At 50.1% G+C, this 19535-nt stretch overlaps 1 protein-coding gene across 1 annotated transcript in view; it reads right to left on the minus strand.

The window, feature by feature from the left end:
• Positions 1-2581: 2581 nt before the first annotated feature.
• SDK2 (sidekick cell adhesion molecule 2) overlaps positions 2582-19535 on the minus strand; it is a gene marked incomplete at its 3' end in the record, with an annotated part of 267015 nt that continues 250061 nt past the window's right edge. The window contains exons 41-45 of the mRNA XM_080924572.1: positions 16039-16203; positions 14875-15015; positions 14412-14550; positions 12142-12268; positions 2582-2935 (exon numbers count right to left, since the gene is read on the minus strand). Of these exons, the coding sequence (XP_080780698.1) occupies positions 2582-2935; positions 12142-12268; positions 14412-14550; positions 14875-15015; positions 16039-16203 (926 nt within the window). The remainder of the gene's footprint in view (positions 2936-12141; positions 12269-14411; positions 14551-14874; positions 15016-16038; positions 16204-19535) is intronic.

Below are 19535 nucleotides of genomic sequence, written 5' to 3' on the forward strand. Positions count from 1 at the left end.
AGGGGGAGGGGGAGTCTCAGTGCACAAGGTGATTCATTAAAGGCAAAGGAAAATTGGCCTTCTGTGAGATAACACACACTCACACACACACACACACACTCACTTTTTTTTTTTTTAAACCATTCCCACTTCCTCTTTAGAGCTCCCTCACTGGGCTGGGCTAGACTGGGCTCTAGTAATTCCCTAATGTAAACTCGGAACATCCTTAAATGGTTAAAGCCTCCGAAGACAGGAAAAAAAAAAAAGAGATGAAGTTGTTTTAAACAGACGTGAGGGACGGACAGTGAGCGTGGCAGTGTGAGCTCATGCAGCCTCTGCACATGTGCGGCTCGGGGGATGCCAGATGCCGAGAGGGTTGGGGTCCAGCTGATTGACAAAGGTCACCCTGGGAACCTGTATCCCTGGAAGGGCACGGTCTCAGCCCTTTGTTGTCCTTTGGGGACAAGGCTGTGCTTCCTGGCTTAGGAGCTGTCCTATCTGGCTAAAAGAAGTCACTGTGAAAAGCCCCGGTTCACACACAGCAGCTGGGTCACCTGCCTGCTGACCTAGCTTCCCACAGTTCACATATTCCAGGGGTTAGGTATGTGGGGATGAGTACACATATTGCTCAAGTGTGTTCTTTACTCAGGCCTTGACCCTGGCTTCTCTGTCCAGTGAGAATTAGCAGTGACTAGAGACAGCTGAGGACAGCTCTAAGGCTCTCCACTCCGGCCTCTCAACAAGGCCAGCAGTCACTGTTCTGTAGACTCCCAGCAAGTCTGGTCTTTCATCGAATTGGACATGCCCCTGTGAAGCCTCTGAGGGAGGTAGCCCTGCATTCCCCGCAGTAGGCTGGCTGATGTCCCCAAGTGCCTAAGCCAATCCAGGACATCGGAAAACTTCCACCCCAAATCCTTGTATCGGAAGGCCGAAGCTGAGGAGAAGTTCAGGCCCCTGTGGCTTTTTACAGAACATTCCTGGGAGTAACAGTTCTCTCTCCCATCAGTTCTGGTTCCTTGATCCTATCTGACCCGATTCTTCTGGCTGGGCTGACCACACATCTCAACTGTTGTGTGTAGTTTGGACAAAGCTTCTTGGCTGGCCCTTCCCAGCTCTGCCTTCGCTAAGCCCAGCCTGGGAGATGTTAGGGGGAGTTGAAGTGACCTTTGGTGGGGAAGTGGACCGTGAAAGGTAGCCTGGTTCTCAGTTGAAGGCTAGAAACCCCAGAGACCGGCTGTCCTGTGCCTCAGACTATGTTTTCCAACAGCCCAACACCCACCCAGTGAATATCTCTCCGAGTTCTGCCTCTCAAGCAGCAATGCCCTGTGGTGGAGTGGACGAGGGACCCACAACCATACAACCTGTGATTCTTTATAAAGCCTCAGGACCAGGGATTGGCCCAACCCTCTGGGCACCTGTGTAGAGATGGGGCAGGGGGTGGGGGCGGCTACACAGATCTTAAAGTGAGATCTTAAAGTTGTGGGGCAAAGGAGTCCCAGGGTATCCTCTTAGGAGGAGCCCATGGGCCCGTTTTCTACCAAGTTCATGGGGCAGATGGATAGGCTGGCAGGAAGGTATGTATTCAGAAGAAAGTGGCAACCTGAACATACAACCTCTAGGTGGGCTGAGCTTCCTATCCGAGGCACCGCCCCCAACCCTTTTCCTTTCTCTTAGCGCTGGGCAGGTGGATCAGAAGGAAATAGTCAAAGCTTTATCCTTGCACCTCTGACTTCCTGCAGGTCACCTCCCTGAAGCATCCCTAGCATGGAGCCAGAACCTTGGGTCTCCCTCCATCCTCCAGATGCCACCTCTCCATACGTGCATTCAGGGAAGTGAGTCCAAGCAACAGGAGGTTTAATTATGTGGCCGTGGAAGGATTCTTTCTCTCCCAGCCCTAGGCCCTCTTCCTTGAATTCATAATTTTAAAAAAATTTGTTTTGTAGAAACAGGGACATTGGTAAGTGGATTCTTACCATTTGATTTTTCTTGCCCCCTCCCACCTCCCCAAATAAGCCAAATGCTTGATGGAGAAGTTGAACCAGGGCTATGAGCCCTTGGAGGCTGCTGAGGCAGGGCTGGGGAGTGACAAAGCCGTAGGACACCTGCCAGGAAGAGCCAGAGACAGCAGGCAGGCTTTACCTTTGAGTGCACCCACCCTTTTTGCAAAGGATCAAAGAAGAGTAAGCCCAGGGATCTAGCGCAAGTGTGAGGGGAGAAGCTGTCTGAATCTCTAGAAGCTTCCTGACCCCTTAGCCCCACCTGCCTTATGGCTCCCTCTCTCCCGGGCCCCAAGCCCCTTTGTCCTCTGCAGAAGTGAGACTTATCTAGTCTCCAGCCCTGTACATCGCAAAACGGACCCCGAGGATGTGAAGCCATTGCTGGTCACATGCATCCGAGTCCTCCTGTGGGTTTCTTCTCCCTCTGCCTGTCCTCCACCCCGGCTTTGATGGCCCTGGAATCTCTGGAAAAATAAACTTGGGAGGTGAAAGTTGAGTCGATGTCTTGGTGGGGTTTTCTTGTGTGTTTTCCGGCAGGCGTTCTGGGAAACGGCAAAGGAGGGTTTTGGTGTCTTTCCCTCCCTATTCTTTCTCCTCTTTTGATGTCAAACAAAGGATGAGAACCCAGCAATCGGTGCCCGGGAGCCTGGGGCGAGGCTGCTGGGGGGACGGTAGAGGGTGCTCTGCTGACTTGGGGGGTTCGGGGGGTTTTGGGGCGTTGGAGTCCGGCTGGCTTTAGGCCGGAAAAGGCTGCCTTGCTGGGCGCTGTTGCTGTTGGGGACAGTGACGTGGTCAGGTTCGCCGGAATCGCTCTCTGTGTAGCTGTAGGCCTGGGCCCGAGAGATGCCTTTCTGTTGGCGCCGCCAAGAGTTGTAGTATGTGGGATCGCTGATGTAATGGTTGACGAAGGAGTGGGCTTTCTGGGTGTTCGTGTCCACTTCATACTCGCTGTCACTCCCCTGGGAGGAGAGAATCAGGGGTGTCAGTGTAGCCAGGGCTCAAAGGCACAGAACAGTCTGGCTCTTCCAGGACTGGATCTCAACCCCTCACTACCGGTGTCTGTTAGCATTCTGTCTAAGCTCCTCCCACAGTTACCTGGCAACGGCCAGGTGTGCCTGGTTCCTTATAAAAGAGGCTGCTTGCCCCCTCAGCTCTCTCTTGCTCTTGCCTTCTTGCTCTTGCCTCTCACCCCTTACCCCCTCTTTCCCATTCCCCTCACCTCTCTCTCCCTCCCCACACCCCCACTTCCCTCTCAACTCCCCTCCCGGCCCTGAATAAACTATTTATATGGTCATGTGGCTGGTCCCTCATGGGGAAGGGATGTCTCAGCATGGGCCTTCAGAGGCATCCCTTCCCCCATACCTGACTACACCTCTACAAAACCCTTCAATGTGTTATCAGAACACGAAGGCAGTCTTTCTCTTTGTGGTACTATAGCTTTACTCATGCTAGGCAGGTGTTCTACTACTGAGCTACCCTGTACCCCGCTTTCTAGTTTATTTTTCATTTTGAGACAGGGTTTCCCTAGGCTGGCCTTGAACTCACTATGCTGGACTTCATTCTCCCTGCTTAGCCTCATGACAGGTAGGATTTCAGACCCATACGACTGAGCTACCTGCACACTCAAATCCTAACCTTTATTCTTTCTAGCTGAAATAAAATTCACTTAACACAAAGCCAACCATTTTAAAGTGAGCGAACAACTTAGTTCAGTCTGTGTGTGACACTGTGAGCCACCAGGCCTATCCGACCCCACATATTTTGGTCACCCCGAAGTATAACCCTGAACCTATTAAGCTCCCTCAGCCCCGATACAACTGCACATCTAGTTTCTGTCTTCAAGAACCTGTTCCAATTCTCCACCCAAGGGGATGCATATTACATGCTTTCTGTCTAGCGTCATCTTCTTGCTTGTTGGTTTTTGAGACAAGAGTTCATTCTTTAGCCCAAGATGGCCTACAGCACGCTATATAGCCCAGGCTGCTCTCCAGTGTGTGACGGGCTTCAAGCATCAGCCTCCTGAGTTCTTGGAATCGCAGATGCACACTCTCTGTGTGTGTCTTGTGCCCTTGACTTTGGCACCGTGATTTAAGGACAGTTTGCATTTCTGATACTTGACTATCCATGCTACCTAAAGATGCTATCAAAAATTTAATTTTTTTCTTTAGATTTATCTAATGTGTATGGGTGTTTTGCTTGTATGTATGGCTGTTGTACTGTCTGTGTGTGTACCTGGTCTCCAGAGGTCAAAAGAGGACAGTGGACCCCAGAAATTGGAGTTATAGACAGTTGTTAGCCACGATGTGGGTCTTGGGAATTAAACCAGGACTTCAGCAAGAACAAGTGCTCTTAACCACTGAGCCATCTCTCCAGCCCCGAAATGCATTCTAACCTAGGTCTGTACTCTGTGACAAGGGATAAAGTTTGAGCTAGAGACTTGGGAAGCCTTGGGCAGTGAAAAATACAGATGCTCACCCATATGTGATTCAGGATAAAGGTAAGCCAGTTAGGAAGTCATCATGAAAATTAATGCCACCAGGGTATGAAGAGATGGCTCAGCAGTGAAGAATATCTCCCATTCTTTCCAAGGACCCGAGTTCAGGTCACAACCCCTACTCTGTGCAATTCCCAACAGCCTGTAATTCCAGCTACAAAGACTCTGGTACACTCTTTTGACTTTTCTGGGCTCCTACATGCCTACGTACATGAATCACAGAATCACATACATACATGAAACTTCTTTTAAAATGCTAACAGAAGCTCCAAGGTCTCCTACGATGACTCTGGAGGCCGTCCTGCCCCCGAGAATGTAAAAGACTCAATTATTCTTAACTCTTGTTATGACATTCTGCAGTTAAGGCACATGCTTCTTCTGTGGGAGACAAGTCAATCTGAATTGTAAACTCTGAGTTGTGGAGCTAAAATTACCACTCCCCTCCCCCCACCCCAAGCTTCTACCAATGTTTTGAGAAGGAGTTAAGACAACAGATGGAGACTCTGGGGAACAGATCTGCTTGAATGGAAAGACACACTTAGCGACATGCAGCCCAGAGGTTGCCACCAAGGCTGCCTCGCCTTCCTCACCCCTGCCTGCCATGTCCTGGGCTGGCTAATTCATCACTTACGTGAACCTAAAGAGAACATGTTTGTCAAGGAGAGTGCTGGCAACAAAACCCAGCTTGGCCAACACCAGTGAGGTTGGGGTGATCCACTGTGTCCTGTTTAACATCTGGAGCAACTGGAGGTGACTTTGTTCCCAGGCCTGAGCCCAAGGGAGATGGAATGCACAAAGTGTTTTAGGGACAAAGCCCTTTGTGGCATCTAGGAGAGATGCTATGTTGACTTCTCAGGCAGGAGCTCCTGGGGAGGGGCAGGAGCTGCTGACTTGGCTTTTCTATAATTGGTTTTCACACCTCTGTGCTGTGGCTGTAAATTAACTATGTGAATGCTAAGACTGCTTCGGTATGCATGTGGCCAGGGTACTTATGCTTTGGGAATACTGTGTGAGTACTGATGTTGTGGGGATACTCCTGTTGCATCATGGGTACTGGTGCTAAGTGAGTACTGATGTTGTGGGGATATACCTGTTGCATCATGGGTACTGGTGCTAAGTGAGTACTGATGTTGTGGGGATATGCCTGTTGCATCATGGGTACTGGTGCTAAGTGAGTACTGATGTTTCATGGATACTGTCAGTGAGTGATTGCTCGCATTATGTGACTGAGCACTGATTCTGTAAATACGAAGGGGGCTGTGTGACCACTAATGCTGCATGGGTACCAGTGCCACGTAAGTACTTATTCTGTGTGAGAGAGTACTGATGCCCAGTGAGTACTACTAGTATGCAGGTAGTGGTGCTCTGTACTGACCGGGTACTGGTGCTCTGTGCTGACCTGGTGCTGGTGCTCTGTACTGACCGGGTACTGGTGCTCTGTACTGACCGGGTACTGGTGCTCTGTACTGACCGGGTACTGGTGCTCTGTACTGACCGGGTGCTGGTGCTCTGTACTGACCGGGTGCTGGTGCTCTGTACTGACCGGGTGCTGGTGCTCTGTACTGACCGGGTGCTGGTGCTCTGTACTGACCGGGTGCTGGTGCTCTGTACTGACCGGGTGCTGGTGCTCTCTGCTGACCGGGTACTGGTGCTCTGTGCTGACCTGGTGCTGGTGCTCTGTACTGACCGGGTGCTGGTGCTCTGTACTGACCGGGTACTGGTGCTCTGTACTGACCGGGTGCTGGGCTCTGTGGTGATGCTCTGTACTGACTGGGTACTGGTGCTATGTTACTACTCATGCTTCCTGGGCTTGAGGACTTTGTGTGCTGATGCTGAATGCAGAGGCAGAGGGTTTGCTGGGACTCAGATCTGCCTGATTTTCTGATGTCCACCCTTGCATATAACCTGTGCTTACTCTCCCCTGGAGCCCCTGCAGGAGAATGAGAGTCCTTCCCTGACTCCCAGGGAGACAAACACTCCTCAGCCATTGGCTAATTTAGCTCCCCTTGTTTCCATCCATCCTTCCTCTCCATCTTCCTGCAGTCTCAGCTTCTCCCCCACTTGAAGCCTCCAAGTAGCCATCTTTCCCGGAGGGTAGAGCCCGCAATGGACAGCCCCTCCAGGCAATTAGCCTGGGGTTCAAGGCAGCACATTGTGAACAATTGTGTGTGTGTGTGTCTGGCTAGCTGCCTGCCCAGAACAAAAGACATATAACAAGAGGGGTCCATATGCTGAGGCCAGGCTAATACAGAGGCCGGAGGCTGGGGGTGATGGTGGTGGTCATGGCAGTGGTGCGTGTGTGTGTGTGTGTGTGTGTGTGTGTGTGTGTGTGTGTGTGTGTGGTTGGGTGGGTGGGTGTCTCTCTTTGGGAAGGGTCTGGGAGTGTACAGAACCAGGTTAGATCTTCCTACTGGCTTCCTGTCTTGAAAGTTTGCTAGCCATCTCCGAGGCATCTAGGACTTGGGCTAGCCCTAGGCGTGCGCACATTTGGAAGGAGTCCCAGACCATGGTGTGCCACCTCTACAACGCACTGGCTTCTGTGGTCAGAAGTGGTGGCATGGCCCTTGCTAGCAAAGCATGTTTGTAACCGCCACTGCTTTAAGCCTTGGTGGACTGGTCTGCAAAATGGTAGCTTGTTACCTAGTTAGGCATAAAGTAGACAAAGCAACAAGAGTAGAGTAAATGGTGTTATGATTGGGGAGAAAGGCTGGGGCAGGGGTGGGGTTTCAGTGTGAGGACTCAGAGCCCCCTTGGGAGAGATCCCAAGGGGTCAGGGATTGGAGACTGTCTCAGTGATGTCACTGGAATGGGACAGCCTCCCCTGCTAGCCAACAGTGGGTGGGGTCTGGTTTGGGGATGGGGTGGGTCCCCTCTGGCTCTTCCAGGCCCAAATCTGAAAGCCCATTTATCTATACCATCTCAGACCAGCAGCTGCTGTCTCTTGAGCACCTATTGGATGCCTAGTCCTCTGGGACAGCAGCCCTGACAGATGGGAAGTGGGGTGAGGGGTGCTCAGGGGGTGGGGTCTGAGCTGTTGGTTAGTCCCTCCTCTAGCCCCCCCACGTGGGGGAGGTCAAGGAAGAAGGGGGGTGTCTTTGCCTCAGACTAACGGGGTAGTTCCCGCCTCCACCTCCCTGAACATCTGTTTCTTTTCAGGGTGGGGGTGGGGTGACAAGAAAGAGTGTGAGGGGAACCAGGGACTCCAATTGTAGCTTTCAGGCCTCTCTCAGTAACTGAATGCAGCATCCCAGGAGCGGGCAAACACAAAGGGGGCTTTCAGGGACCGTCCTGCCAGGCCATCAAGCGGCTGCTTCGGTTCCCTGGCCTCTTAACAGCTCCTCAAAACCACTCAATCAGCAATTACTCGGTCGCAGGAGCGGGAGGGCAGACGCCAGGCTGGGGGACAGGAGTGGGGGAGGAACCCAGAAGGAGGGCCAATTCTAGAGAAAAAGCTGAAATCCCAACGAGGAGAAAAAGCCTTTTGCCTGTTTGCTCATTTCCTGTAGCAGAGTCGGCTGGTGAAGGTGCTGGATGAGAAACTCAGGGCATAAGGGACAGGTTTGAGATCTGGGACCAGGCAGGTGGTATATGTGTGAGTGTGTGGTGTGGGTATGTGTGTGTGTCCCAGTTCTTATTTTAAGAACTTCAGAGACTAAGAGACTCCCCTTCCTCTCTGGGGTCCCAAGGGGCTTTGTCCTGCCTGACCACACTCTGGACACAGTACTCTGGCCCTGCCCCTTGGATATGCTAACATTTGAGGGAGAGTTGTTGTTACCTTCTGCAGGGTGTTGGGGGATTGGAGTTGGAGAGGCTGCTGACCTGCTAAGGGGCTCCTGAGAATCTTCAGGGGACTTCACTGACACCCCTGTGAGAGATCATTTTTAGAACTTTGGACTCCCTGTGTGAAAACAGCTTGAGACATGTCAGCCTACGCAGCCTCGCTGTCTGTCTGGGATGTCTGCATTCAAGGGCCTAGAGGGAGGTTCCCAAGGGAGGTTTGGGATGGATGTTTCCTCAGAGTCATCAGGACAGACTGAGTGCCAGTCACCTGCTCTTCTGAGCTCTGTAATCAAGAGCTTAATGTTGGCCATCTCCAAGTGTCCAAGTCCCCCATTGCCTTCTGGGACATCAGCTCATTACTGTGGGCTCTAAAGGAGATGCATAAAGCACGAGGCTTGGCACGGATAAGGTATTGACCAACTTCTCTGTCCTGTGGTAAGGAGAGTAGTGAGAGATAGACAGGGCCTTAGCTGAGCCTGTTCCAGGGATGGCCCAACCTGATGGACAAGAAACAAAATGGACAAAAAGATGAGAAACACTCAGCAGACGAAGGCCTTGTGGGAAAGTGGACGGTGTACCTGACTCAGTGTACCTGACTGGAACTGGCACACACCGAGTGTGTACCCGCATCTTCCAGGAGCACCACCCTCATGCCCCTGTCACATGCCTTTGGGTAGTGACCTTTTCCTCAGGTCTCTTCAGTGCCTCAACTTCCTCAAACAGCAGGAAAGAGAAGGAAGTTTGGACATCCCTTTCTTCCTAAAGTGAGCCATTATGGTTGCATGGTATCTGAGAATCGAGACATGTGATGATTTATGTACAGTTAGCCCTCTCCGACAGACCATAATAGAATGTCACGAAGCATCTTTTGCTTCCTGCTGCAGCTACTACCATTGATGTGTCTGGTGTTCGACTATAAACCTGGGACCCCTACCCCTATCCCATTGGCCTGCGTCTCTGCATAGCGATTTCCCTGGCCTCGTTCTTTGAGACCAGTGCACCTACCCAAGAGCTGCCTCCAATAAACCCAATTCTATACTTTTAATTTGGCTCAGATTGGCTTATTTCACTGGCAGAGAAAACCTGTTGTCTGGTACCATTCAGTGGTGTGGACCAATGACTGTTGAATGCATTTCCCAAGGAAGGGACCAGTGGATCAAAGAATGAATTCCACAGAGACAGGAAGTCAACCCTTATCCTTCAGTGTGTCTGACCCGCATAAAGGACTAGGAAAAGTATAACAGGGAGTTGGGGGGGGGTCTGAACTTTTGAGGTGTGTATGGCCACCACCTCCCATACTACCAACACTGTTTCTTGAAGTAATTAATAATCATAATGTCACCAGGATCTTCCAGGGATTTAGAGTGTTATGTACCCACAATTCTCAGGGCCCATCGATGACTCATAGTCCTTAATAAATAGATGTGATTGGTCCCCATGCATTTTCTTAAAATGTTTTCACACAGATTTGATTTTTTTTTCAGAATGAGCTTGAAGCTGGCCAAACCAAGATCCGCTAGGACCTGGATATTAGGATCGGAAGACATGGGCCGCAGGCCTAGTGCTTCTTTCCCCTGAGATGTATTTGTGTGCTAAGTATACATTTTTTTTTTTTTCCCACTAAACTTGTGCTGTTATTTTGGAATCGAATTGGAATGCAGCCAGGCTGCATTTTTAGACATTTCGCCAAACAAGACACAGGCAAATTTCTTTGGGTGTGTGCCTTTCCTGTGCTGGTGGCGGGGTGGGGGAGGTGCTGTCTCTGGCACCTCTTTGAGGCATGGCCCTGGGTTCTTGGGAGGAGCCAGCTTCTGGGGAGGCCTTTCTCACACCGCATCTTATCATATATGTTTATTTTAAAATCAAATTGACATTTTGTTTATGACCATCTCACAGGATAGGGGCTGGACAGACTTGTATCAGTTTAGAGAATGAGATTCGGGTGACCTGACTCAGAACATAAACCAGGCATGCACAGGGGACCTGGAGGAAGGGACCCCTCAAAGAGGGAGTGATTCTCTCAGAGCCTCTGCAGACACTGGTGGGGGGGGAGGGGAGGGGAATGGTTGCCAATCCTCAGGGACCCGCATTTGTCATCTGCCCAGGACAGCCATCAGGGTAGATACGCCACACTCTAGCCCCTGACTGATAATCCAGAGCGCTCTGGCAGGCATGTGTGGAACAAGGGTGTCTGAGGGACAGTTCAGCTGCTCTACCTCCAGATGTAATTCTGTGGACTCCAAGGAGCTCCTGTGGGGGTGGGGGTGGGGTGCTCAGAGCCATGTCTCCATCACCTCCATGTTCTGAGAATAGGCTGAGGAAGTAGGCCAGAGGCAGATGATATGTCTCAGGGGTAACGTTTTCATCTAGCAAGTGGGAGCCCTTGTGTCCCATTTCCAGGACCAGAGAGACAGGGAGAAAGACAGGATGATTTGAGAGAAGTCAGAGACAGCTTTTCCCTATGAATGTGCTGGAGCTGTCCTAAGCCCTGGGATGATGTAGAAACACAGTTCCCATGGTTGTCAAGCCTAGAAACACGGAAGAAAGCCATCTAGAATTAGGGTCCTGTGTTTCTGGTAATTACAGAGTGGTAAAGCTGTCTGTCTGGGGTCCCTTTGGCCACAGTTAAGAGCTCCGGAATGTGGCTATTTACCAGCAGCTAGGTAAACATTTTAATCACAGTATAGAATGCAAGTTTCTCACACCGAGGTCTCTCTGTGTCTTCCTCGGCACTCCTAGCTGAGATGCTAGGGTTCTAGGGAGTTTAGAATCTGGGTTCTCTGTGGTGATCCCAAAGCCAAATGTTTAGTTTTCAGTAACACTGTTACAGCCAGAAGACCCGATTCCCACTCCGTGCCTTTTCCAGAGCCTGTGAGGAGCCAGGTACCACATGGCCCAGCTTCATCCTGCTCAGGGTTCCTGCCTCGTGTGTGCGAAGGGCTCCTAAAGACCCTCCCGGTCAGAGTAGACACCCTGTAGGGAGGGCTTCGGCATCATATCACACAACCAAGTGCTATCTTTCACATGAACGCATTCCCCCATAACTGCACTCTGGAGAGATAGGATTATCATCTGAGTGTGTTTACAAAAGCCGTGTGGGGGTTGGGAGGGGTGGGAATAACTTCAGTGCCTAGAGCACATATTGCCTTTAAAGGTTGGACTTAGTTATTTTTCTTTTCCTTTTTTCTTTTTCTCTTTCTTTCTTTCTTTCTTTCTTTTCTTTCTTTCTTTCTTTTTTTTTGAAACTCCACAAGTTATTTGTAAAACATGACTCTGGGGAGTAGAAGGAATTTTTGGTTCTCTTAGATGGCTTTTTGGACAGAGCAGAAGACTTTTCTAGAAAGTCCCATAGGCAAGGCTTTGGGATAGGGTTGAAGCAAGGTTCAGACCCAACTCTATGGGCAGGCACAGGGTAGCATCTGGCCCTGAAACAAAGGAGCTGGAATCCCAGGCTGCCGCACTTGAGTGAACTCCAGGATGGTCTTGGGTTTCCAGTTACATCTCTTCAGTGCTGGGATTAGGGGTGTGGCTGGTGTAAATGAGCGGGAGACTGAACTCTGGGTCTACCACATGCTAAGTAAGTGCTCATCCACTGAGCTGCTGAGGTTGAACCCCAGAATTCCCATATACTAGGTAAGTGCTCATCCACTGAGCTGCTGAGGCTGAACCCCGGGATTCTAGCATGCCGAGCAAGTGCTCATCCACTGGCCTATGAGATTCCCACATGCCCTGGACAGCTTATCCAGCCCCTTTGGTGTCGTCAAGGAAGGGAAGAGGGGAGGGGGGAGGGGAGAAGGAGGCTGGCTGAGCGATGATGGATGCAGTTCATCCCTTCACCCACATTTGGTAGCAACCACCCCCTGTCTCGGCTTGGGTCCTTGTGCCCCTCACCTGGGAGTCAGAGATTTCCGAGGGCTTCTCAGTCAGGCTGCTGCTCTCAGCCGGGATGAGGTCATTGTACTTGGTGACATCTTCATCAGAGTAATGCAGGCTGCCCGGACTGGGTCTGGGAGGTGACCTAGAGAGAGAAGGGAGTGAGGCTGAGAGGTAGCCTCAGAGAAGTCTGGAGGGACACACCAGTCCCTCTACCCTGGGTTTCTCCTTGTGACCAAACTATGTCAGCCTGGACCTTAGTTGTGGAGGGCTTAGAAGAGGATGAGAAAAAACAGGATGCTGCACTAATGTCCTTGAACATACAGGGCAAATGGAATGTGTGTCTATGTGCCCGGGCACATACATGTATGTACAAACATTACTGAGACCAGTTCAGCTTGAATCTGGTTTGGTAAGAACAAGATTTTTCTCATTCTCATGGGGGCATAGAACATGCAGGCCTCTGTGTGTGTGTCCCACGAGTAGGAGAGGAAGGGGGACAAGGGGAGGCGGAGCCATGGGTGAAATGCCCCCTTGTTCCTTGTGGCAGGCCCAGGAGCCTGCCCAGTGGGGCCGTGGCAGCGATGCCAGGCTTGGGTGAGTTTAACCACAGCTTCAAATGTTTCTTTCTTTGGAAGGCTGGATTGGCGAGGGATGAGAGCCTGCCTGCTCCGCCCCCAGCCTTCCCCTCCACCCCCTTGGAGAAGTACACATGGCTTATCCCTGCAAGAGGAGACAGAGAGAAGCTTTGTGAATTCGCTCAAAGTAGTTGCCCGCTCCCCGCTTCCCCCACCGCGCACCCCCCCCCCCCCGCCCCAGCCTGCTGCCTCCACTGAACCGTGAATGTCAATATGCTGAGGCTGGAGACAGGAGTCCCTTTGGCTGTGGCCCCAACCTCCCTTGAGCTTTTGGGAGTCCTATCAGAGAAGGACCAGGTGGGTCCCAGGAGCATCCCTGACCCTTACAAATGGACAGCCTGGTGGCTTCAGGGAAGAATACCCAGGAGAGACTGGAGTCAGAAAGAAGTCAAGAATGGTAGTTGGGTCCCACCAAAATGGCCTCTACACTCCATTGCTTTGGGCTTTATAGAATACCCCATTTGGTGGAGGCTGGCCTTAGACGCTATGGAATTCAGGGTTGATCTTTCAGTATGATACCCATTGTTCTGCTTCCCAAGAGCCTGCCTTCCCAAGCCCTTCCCAAGGGTTACAGGTATGTGCCACCACACCCAACATGTTCATAATGTTGGGGATCAAACCCAGGGCCTCAAGCGTGATAGGCAAGCTCTCTGGCAGCTGGGTTATATACCACAAGGCCTTTCCACCTTAGCTGCTTCCAGAGGCTGAAAGATGGCGGCAGGATCTTGACTTTACTTCAACAAAAGTAAGCCACACCCAGGTGTACTCGCTGGTTTTGTGTCAACCTGACCCAAGTTGGAGTTATCAAAGAGAAAGGAGCCTCAGAAGAGGAAATGCCTCCATGAGATCCAGTTGTAAGGCATTTTCTCAACTAGTGATCAAGTGGGGAGGGCTCATTCCATTGTGGGTGGTGCCATCCCTGGGCTGGTAGACCTGGATTTTATAAGAAAGCAAGCTGAGCAAGCCAAGGGAAGCAGGCCAGTAAGTAACATCCCTCCATGGCCTCTGCATCATCTCCTGCTTCCTGACCTGCTTGAGTTCCAGTCCTGACTTCCTCTGGTGATGAACAGCAATGTGGAAGTGTAAGCTGAATAAACCCTTTCCTCTCCAACTTGCTTCTTGGTCATGATGTTTGTACAGGAATAGAAACTCTGACTAAGACACCAGGGAAGACAATTTTTACTCTCCCCTTTCTAAGAAAGGCATAAGCAATGGGCTTGTCCCTGGCACCTCCCACTGAGGTACCTCAGCTGGGTCCAGCTTACTCCTGGAGTGTATGGCCATCTGTAAGGCCAGTTACTAGTGCTACTGACCCCAAATAACTGCAGGTTGTTTTCCACAGTGCTGTGTGCTTCTGCATTCTGCAGCTATTGGCAGAAACTCTTAGTATCCACCTCTTTTTGGATTTTCCAACATTCTCTAAACTGTGATTGGGTCTGGTGGGACAAGCACAAACCCCTAAGTGTCTTCCTGGGGTCCCAATGACCTTCTGCTGACCACTGTCAGCCTTGAAGCTTGGATGCTATTTCCCAGGAAAGGGGAAGCCCTAGGGGGCATAGTATGTTCCATGTTCCTTCCTAGCCATCCCTGCTGGTCACTGGTATGTGGCCCTCAAGTCCCTGTCCTTTGTCCCACATGCAGGCATAGTACCTGGTGTACAAGCCGTTCTTCCTGCAGAAGGAGTTCTTTACAGACAGCCGCCGGTTGTTCAGTTCCAGAGCAGGAAAACTGCTCTCATCCAAGCTTAGCATCTCCCCGTGGCCGAGACCTCCTGACTTGGTATTCCCTCCTAAGGGAAAAATGGTGGGGGAGGGGGTGGGTCAGGAGAGGATTAGTGCCTGTCAAACCACACAGCCATTCCTTACCAGCTCCATTCCCCCACTTATCCAGGATGCTCTCCCCCTTTTTTTTTTTGCTTGTTAGTGTCAAGACTCAGATTAGAGCCCGAGATTGTGTAGAGGGATTCCTGGCTGCCCTGCCCGAGAGGGTGCATTGCTATGAAAGAGACCTTCTCAGGCCCCAACGTAAAGGAGACCCTCAGGAGTCAAGCCTGCCACGGTAGGGGGTGGGGGTGGGGGTGGGGTGGGAGGTGGGGGAATGCAGGGTTGCTTACCTGCGTCTGTCTTCTTGGAGTACTTCTTGCTCTGACCTCGGATGATGAGCACAAAGACCAGGAGCAGGATGAAGATGAGTCCCACAAGGGCAATGACCACCAAGAACCACCATTCTTCATAAAAGGGGCTGGCTTTCTGGGCTGCAACAGGGGTACAGTGTCAGGACCTGGATGTTCAATATTCTCCTGCCCACAAGCCTTCCTGGTCCATCTGGGGTTCCACCACTGGCGTATGAGCCCTATTAGTAGGTGTGTGGAGAGTGTGTATCTGAGCACTCTTAAAGTTCCAGCTTTGAGCTGCTGGCAAAAGTTTGCTTGGAGGACTGTTTTAAGATGAGTTTTTATGATTTCGTTGACTGAGGATTCCTTAGATCGATTAAGAAAGAGTACTGGGATCGATGAATGATGTCTGCCAGGGGATCAGGAAGGGAGAGTAGCAGTATGTTAGCTGCTCTTTTGTTTTTGCTCTCTTGACTCTGGGGAAAAAAAAAGACTTTGATAGACAGATTCTAATTTGTGTGTGGAAAGGTGCTTCTCTGGCCTTTAGGAAGCCTGAGAGAACTTTTCTCAAAGTTATAGTGAATGTTTTTTTATTGTTGTAGTTGTTCGTTTTTACTAATGGCAGAAAGCTAAGGAAGATTATTTTCATCTTGGACTCTTTGTATTTCATAATTTGGTGCTATCCATCTGGGCATAAGAACAGTACATGGGTGGAAAGAGGAACTAGGTTGCTAACGCCCAAGCAGAGAGCAGAAGTACAATTTTGAGTTGAATTTCTGCCTTCATATTTAAAGTGGTCAGTAACCGAGCAGGGCCATAGGTGTAGGCCTAGTGCCCCCACGTGAACCCTAAACTGGATGAAAGTAGTAAAATGGGGGGGGGATCAGTAAACGTGGCTGGCCTGGGTGCTGTCCGTTGGGAATGAGGTGAGATGGTTTCCATTGAAACATAGTTTGTGGCCTGGCTAGCAACTTCCCCTGGGGCTGTGAAATGCTGTGGTTGTGGGACCCGGAACTCACAGAGAAATTGAGGGACAATGAATTTGTATGACCACTTTGATACTTCTGTTGCCCAATGTCTGCCTTCTTCCCGCTGTTCCCCACACCCCAGCGTGTCACCAGCTCTTCCATGGACTCTCTGACCTGTCACCTTACAGGCTGGTACCTGGCACAGACTGGGAGGGGCTGCTGGGAGTGCCAAAACCGTAGTCATTGACTGCGATGACCCGGAAGTCGTAGCTTACGCCTGGCTTCAGGATGTCCATGCTGAAGGTATAGGAAGTCACCTCCTTAGGGATATCCTTGATGAGAATGTCCCAGAGCCCCTCATCTGCAGGAACACAGAGAGGAGGCACTGTGAGGTGGAGGAGCCTTTGATCTCACCTGATCCGGTTCTAACTGCAACAACACCTTGAGTGTGGGTCCCATCTAATCAGTGGCTCAACACATGCCTGAGCCTGGCTCTTAGGATGGTCTTGTGTTGGTCTTAGAGACAGATACTTTTCTGAGAGGGTGTGCTCCCTAATCTTTTCCTTAAAATTAAGATATCTGTAAAACATTTAAAGAAACGTGCCATGCAGTAACAAGCATTAGAGGCTGAACACCCTAATCAGAGAAACTAAACTCCCAACATCCACATGCCTGTGATCTTAGCACTCCGGAAGTCAAGGAAAGATGGTATCAAGTTTGAGACCAGCCTGAACTATATAGTCAGACATAAAAGAATAGAAAAGAGTAAAATCCAAAATGCTCCCCAAAAGAAACATTTTGAGACTTATAACATTTCAAGTTGAAAGACTACACACGATAAAACTTTACTTCATGTACAAAATATTGAAATAGTGTATGAAATTAATTTTAGGCTATGTGTTTAAGGTATATCACATAAGAAAATTTATGTTTATATATGTGTCTATCCAAAATATATTTAGTATGTTTACATATATACAATTATATTCTTATTCTATACTATAGTCTCTATATATGTTATGTATTATAGAATTATATTCTATAAGATATATTGCATATATATGGAAATATTTTTAAACTGGAAAATATTCCTATCTTGATAATCTTTGGGTCCCATACGTTTTAGATAAGGGGCACTTAGTTTCTACGAGCCTCCAGAGAAACAGACTCAGCGTTTGGCCCTGTGTGGGCTGAGCTCCTGGCCAGAACCTTTTTATTTATTTATTTATTGGCTCCTTTTGTGATATTTAATCTTCTCTGTCAGGCTGACTGGATGGGGAGTCACCAGGAAACATGTCTGGGAGTAGTTCCTTAGAGGCTTAACTGAGCTGGGAAGACCCATCTCTGACACCGGCAGCATCTTCCCAGACTGAGAGAAAAGGGAAAGAGGAGAGAGCAAGCTGAGTACCAGCATCCATCTCTTCCCGCTCCCCGGCTGTGGATGTGAGCGGTCATCTCACTCGCTGGCTGTATGGATTCCTTGCTAGGATAAGAGTGTACACTTAAGACCGAGGGCGAAACAAACCCTCCTTAAGCTGGTTTTGCTTGGCAGTTTGTCATAGCAATGACAGACATAACACACAAGGTAGAGTCAACAGATAAACATGAGAGGAATGCTTTTTAAATTTTGAGATAGGGTATTTGTAGCCAAGGCTAGCCCTGACCTCTGACCATCTGCCTCAGCCTTCTGAGTGCTAGGGTTATAGTCTTGAGTCTAGGAATGGGGCCTCTGTCTCCCAGCTCTCTCCATCACAGCGGGCCTGGCGTTAGCCTCAGGGAGCTCATTCTTTTGTGAACTTCTGAGCTGCCCTCGTGCCCCAGGGCTGGCTTCCCAGTTCCAGAACATTCTTTCCTGGATTGAAAAAAATCTGTTGCTCTTCCCACATTTTCCCTCAGATCTGGCAGGGGAATCCAGGACATAAGTAGCCACCACTGCCCTAGCATCCTTTGCAAAAACATTTTGGAGGGCAGCTTGCCCCTTTCCATCACAGACCCTGCTGTTCAGAGATCCTCCCAGAAGGCCCTGGGTCCTGAGCCATAGCTGGTAGTGTGCATGTGTGTGGTGTGCATGTGTACATGTCTCTGTGCCTGCACATGTCTGTGTGTTTGTGTGCACACAAGCATGTTCCTGAACATGTGGCCATGTCTGGGTCTCTTCCTCCATTGCTCTCTACCTCATTTTTTGAGACAGGGTCTGTGTGATGGTTTGCATATGCTTGGCCCAGGGAGTGGCACTATTGGAAGGTGCGGCCTTGTAGGAGAAGTGTGTCACTCTGTGGGTGGGCTTGGAGACACTCCTCCTAGCTGCCTGAGGATGCTCAGTCTGTTCCTGGCTTCCTTTGGATGAAGATGTAGAACTCTCAGCTCCTCCTGCACCATGCTGCCTGGACTGAACCTCTGAACCTGTAAGCCAGCCTCAATTAAATGTTATTTACAAGACTTGCCTTGGTCATGGTGTCTCTTCACAGCAATAAAACCCTAAGACAGTCTGTCACCAAATTTTGAGCTCAGCAATTGGCTAGACTATCTGGCCTGCCTCCACCTCCGGTACTAGGGTCACAGATTTTTTTCCTTAGCTCTTATATGGATGCTGAGGATGCGAACTTGGGTCTTCACACTTGGGCAGCAAGCACTTTACCCAGTGAGAAGCCACCTTTCCCACCTCACCATCAGTACTTTTGAGTATCTACTTGATTACTACCTACATTATTTTAATTTTTAAAAATTACCTTTATTTCCATGTACATTGGTGTTTTGCCTGCATTGTCTATGTGAGAGTGTCAGATCTGGAATTACACACAGTTGTGAGCTGCCCATGTGGATGCGGGGATTCAAACCCCAGTCCTCTGGAAGAGTAGTCAGTGTCCTTAACCACTGAGCCATCTCTCCAGGTCTCTTTCCTTAAGCCAGCACATCCAATTATCTTTTCATTTAATCTCTAGGCTCTCTCCTTACTCTGAGGCTGTGAAATCCTTAAGGACCATGTGTGGCTTGTCTTTGCACCTTTATAAATTAGCACTTAGCTCAGACACCTTTGCAGTGTGTGTTAAACCAAGGAGCTCGGACAGGCTTTCCCCCGAGTTTCTCATCCTGTTATCGAACAGTTCAACGTGTGGCTCAACACTTCGTTCCCTGGAATGTAGTGGAGCTCAGATCTTCATGTGACTAATGTAACAACAAGGCCTCCTCCCCCACAGCAGCTGACAGTCCTGTGTCATACAACCTGACGTGGGGGGTCTGTGACAATAACAGGGGGTAAGAACATCGTCTCCATCTGACAGATAAGACAAGGCTTAGAGAGCTTAACTCCTTTTGCCAAGGTCACGGCGCCATGGCTAACAGTGCTGGCGTTTGCTGCTGAGTTACCTGACTCTTGGCATTGAGTTTCCTCAGGGCACCCAGGAAAGTGCTGGGTGCAACCAATGCTTGCTGATAGATATGGAGAATCCCACTGCTGACTTCTAGAGGCTGAGGTCTCCTGCCTGCTGTTTATACGCACTCCCCTTTCACTGTACCCCACACAAACAAAGGAGGGCGTCTGGGCAGTGTGACCAAGCCAGAAATTGCTAGAATGTCCCTCAGTGGCCTCAATCCTCAGAGTCAGCAGATGTGGGAGCCAGTTCACAGGCCCAGTCAGTCCCACAGTGAATCCCTTCCTCGCTCTGCCTGAGACCCAGTCTGCCTGCGAGCTCA

The sequence above is a fragment of the Micromys minutus genome (genome assembly GCF_963924665.1).
Source record: "Micromys minutus genome assembly, chromosome: 10".
NCBI classification, from domain to species: Eukaryota; Metazoa; Chordata; class Mammalia; order Rodentia; family Muridae; genus Micromys; species Micromys minutus.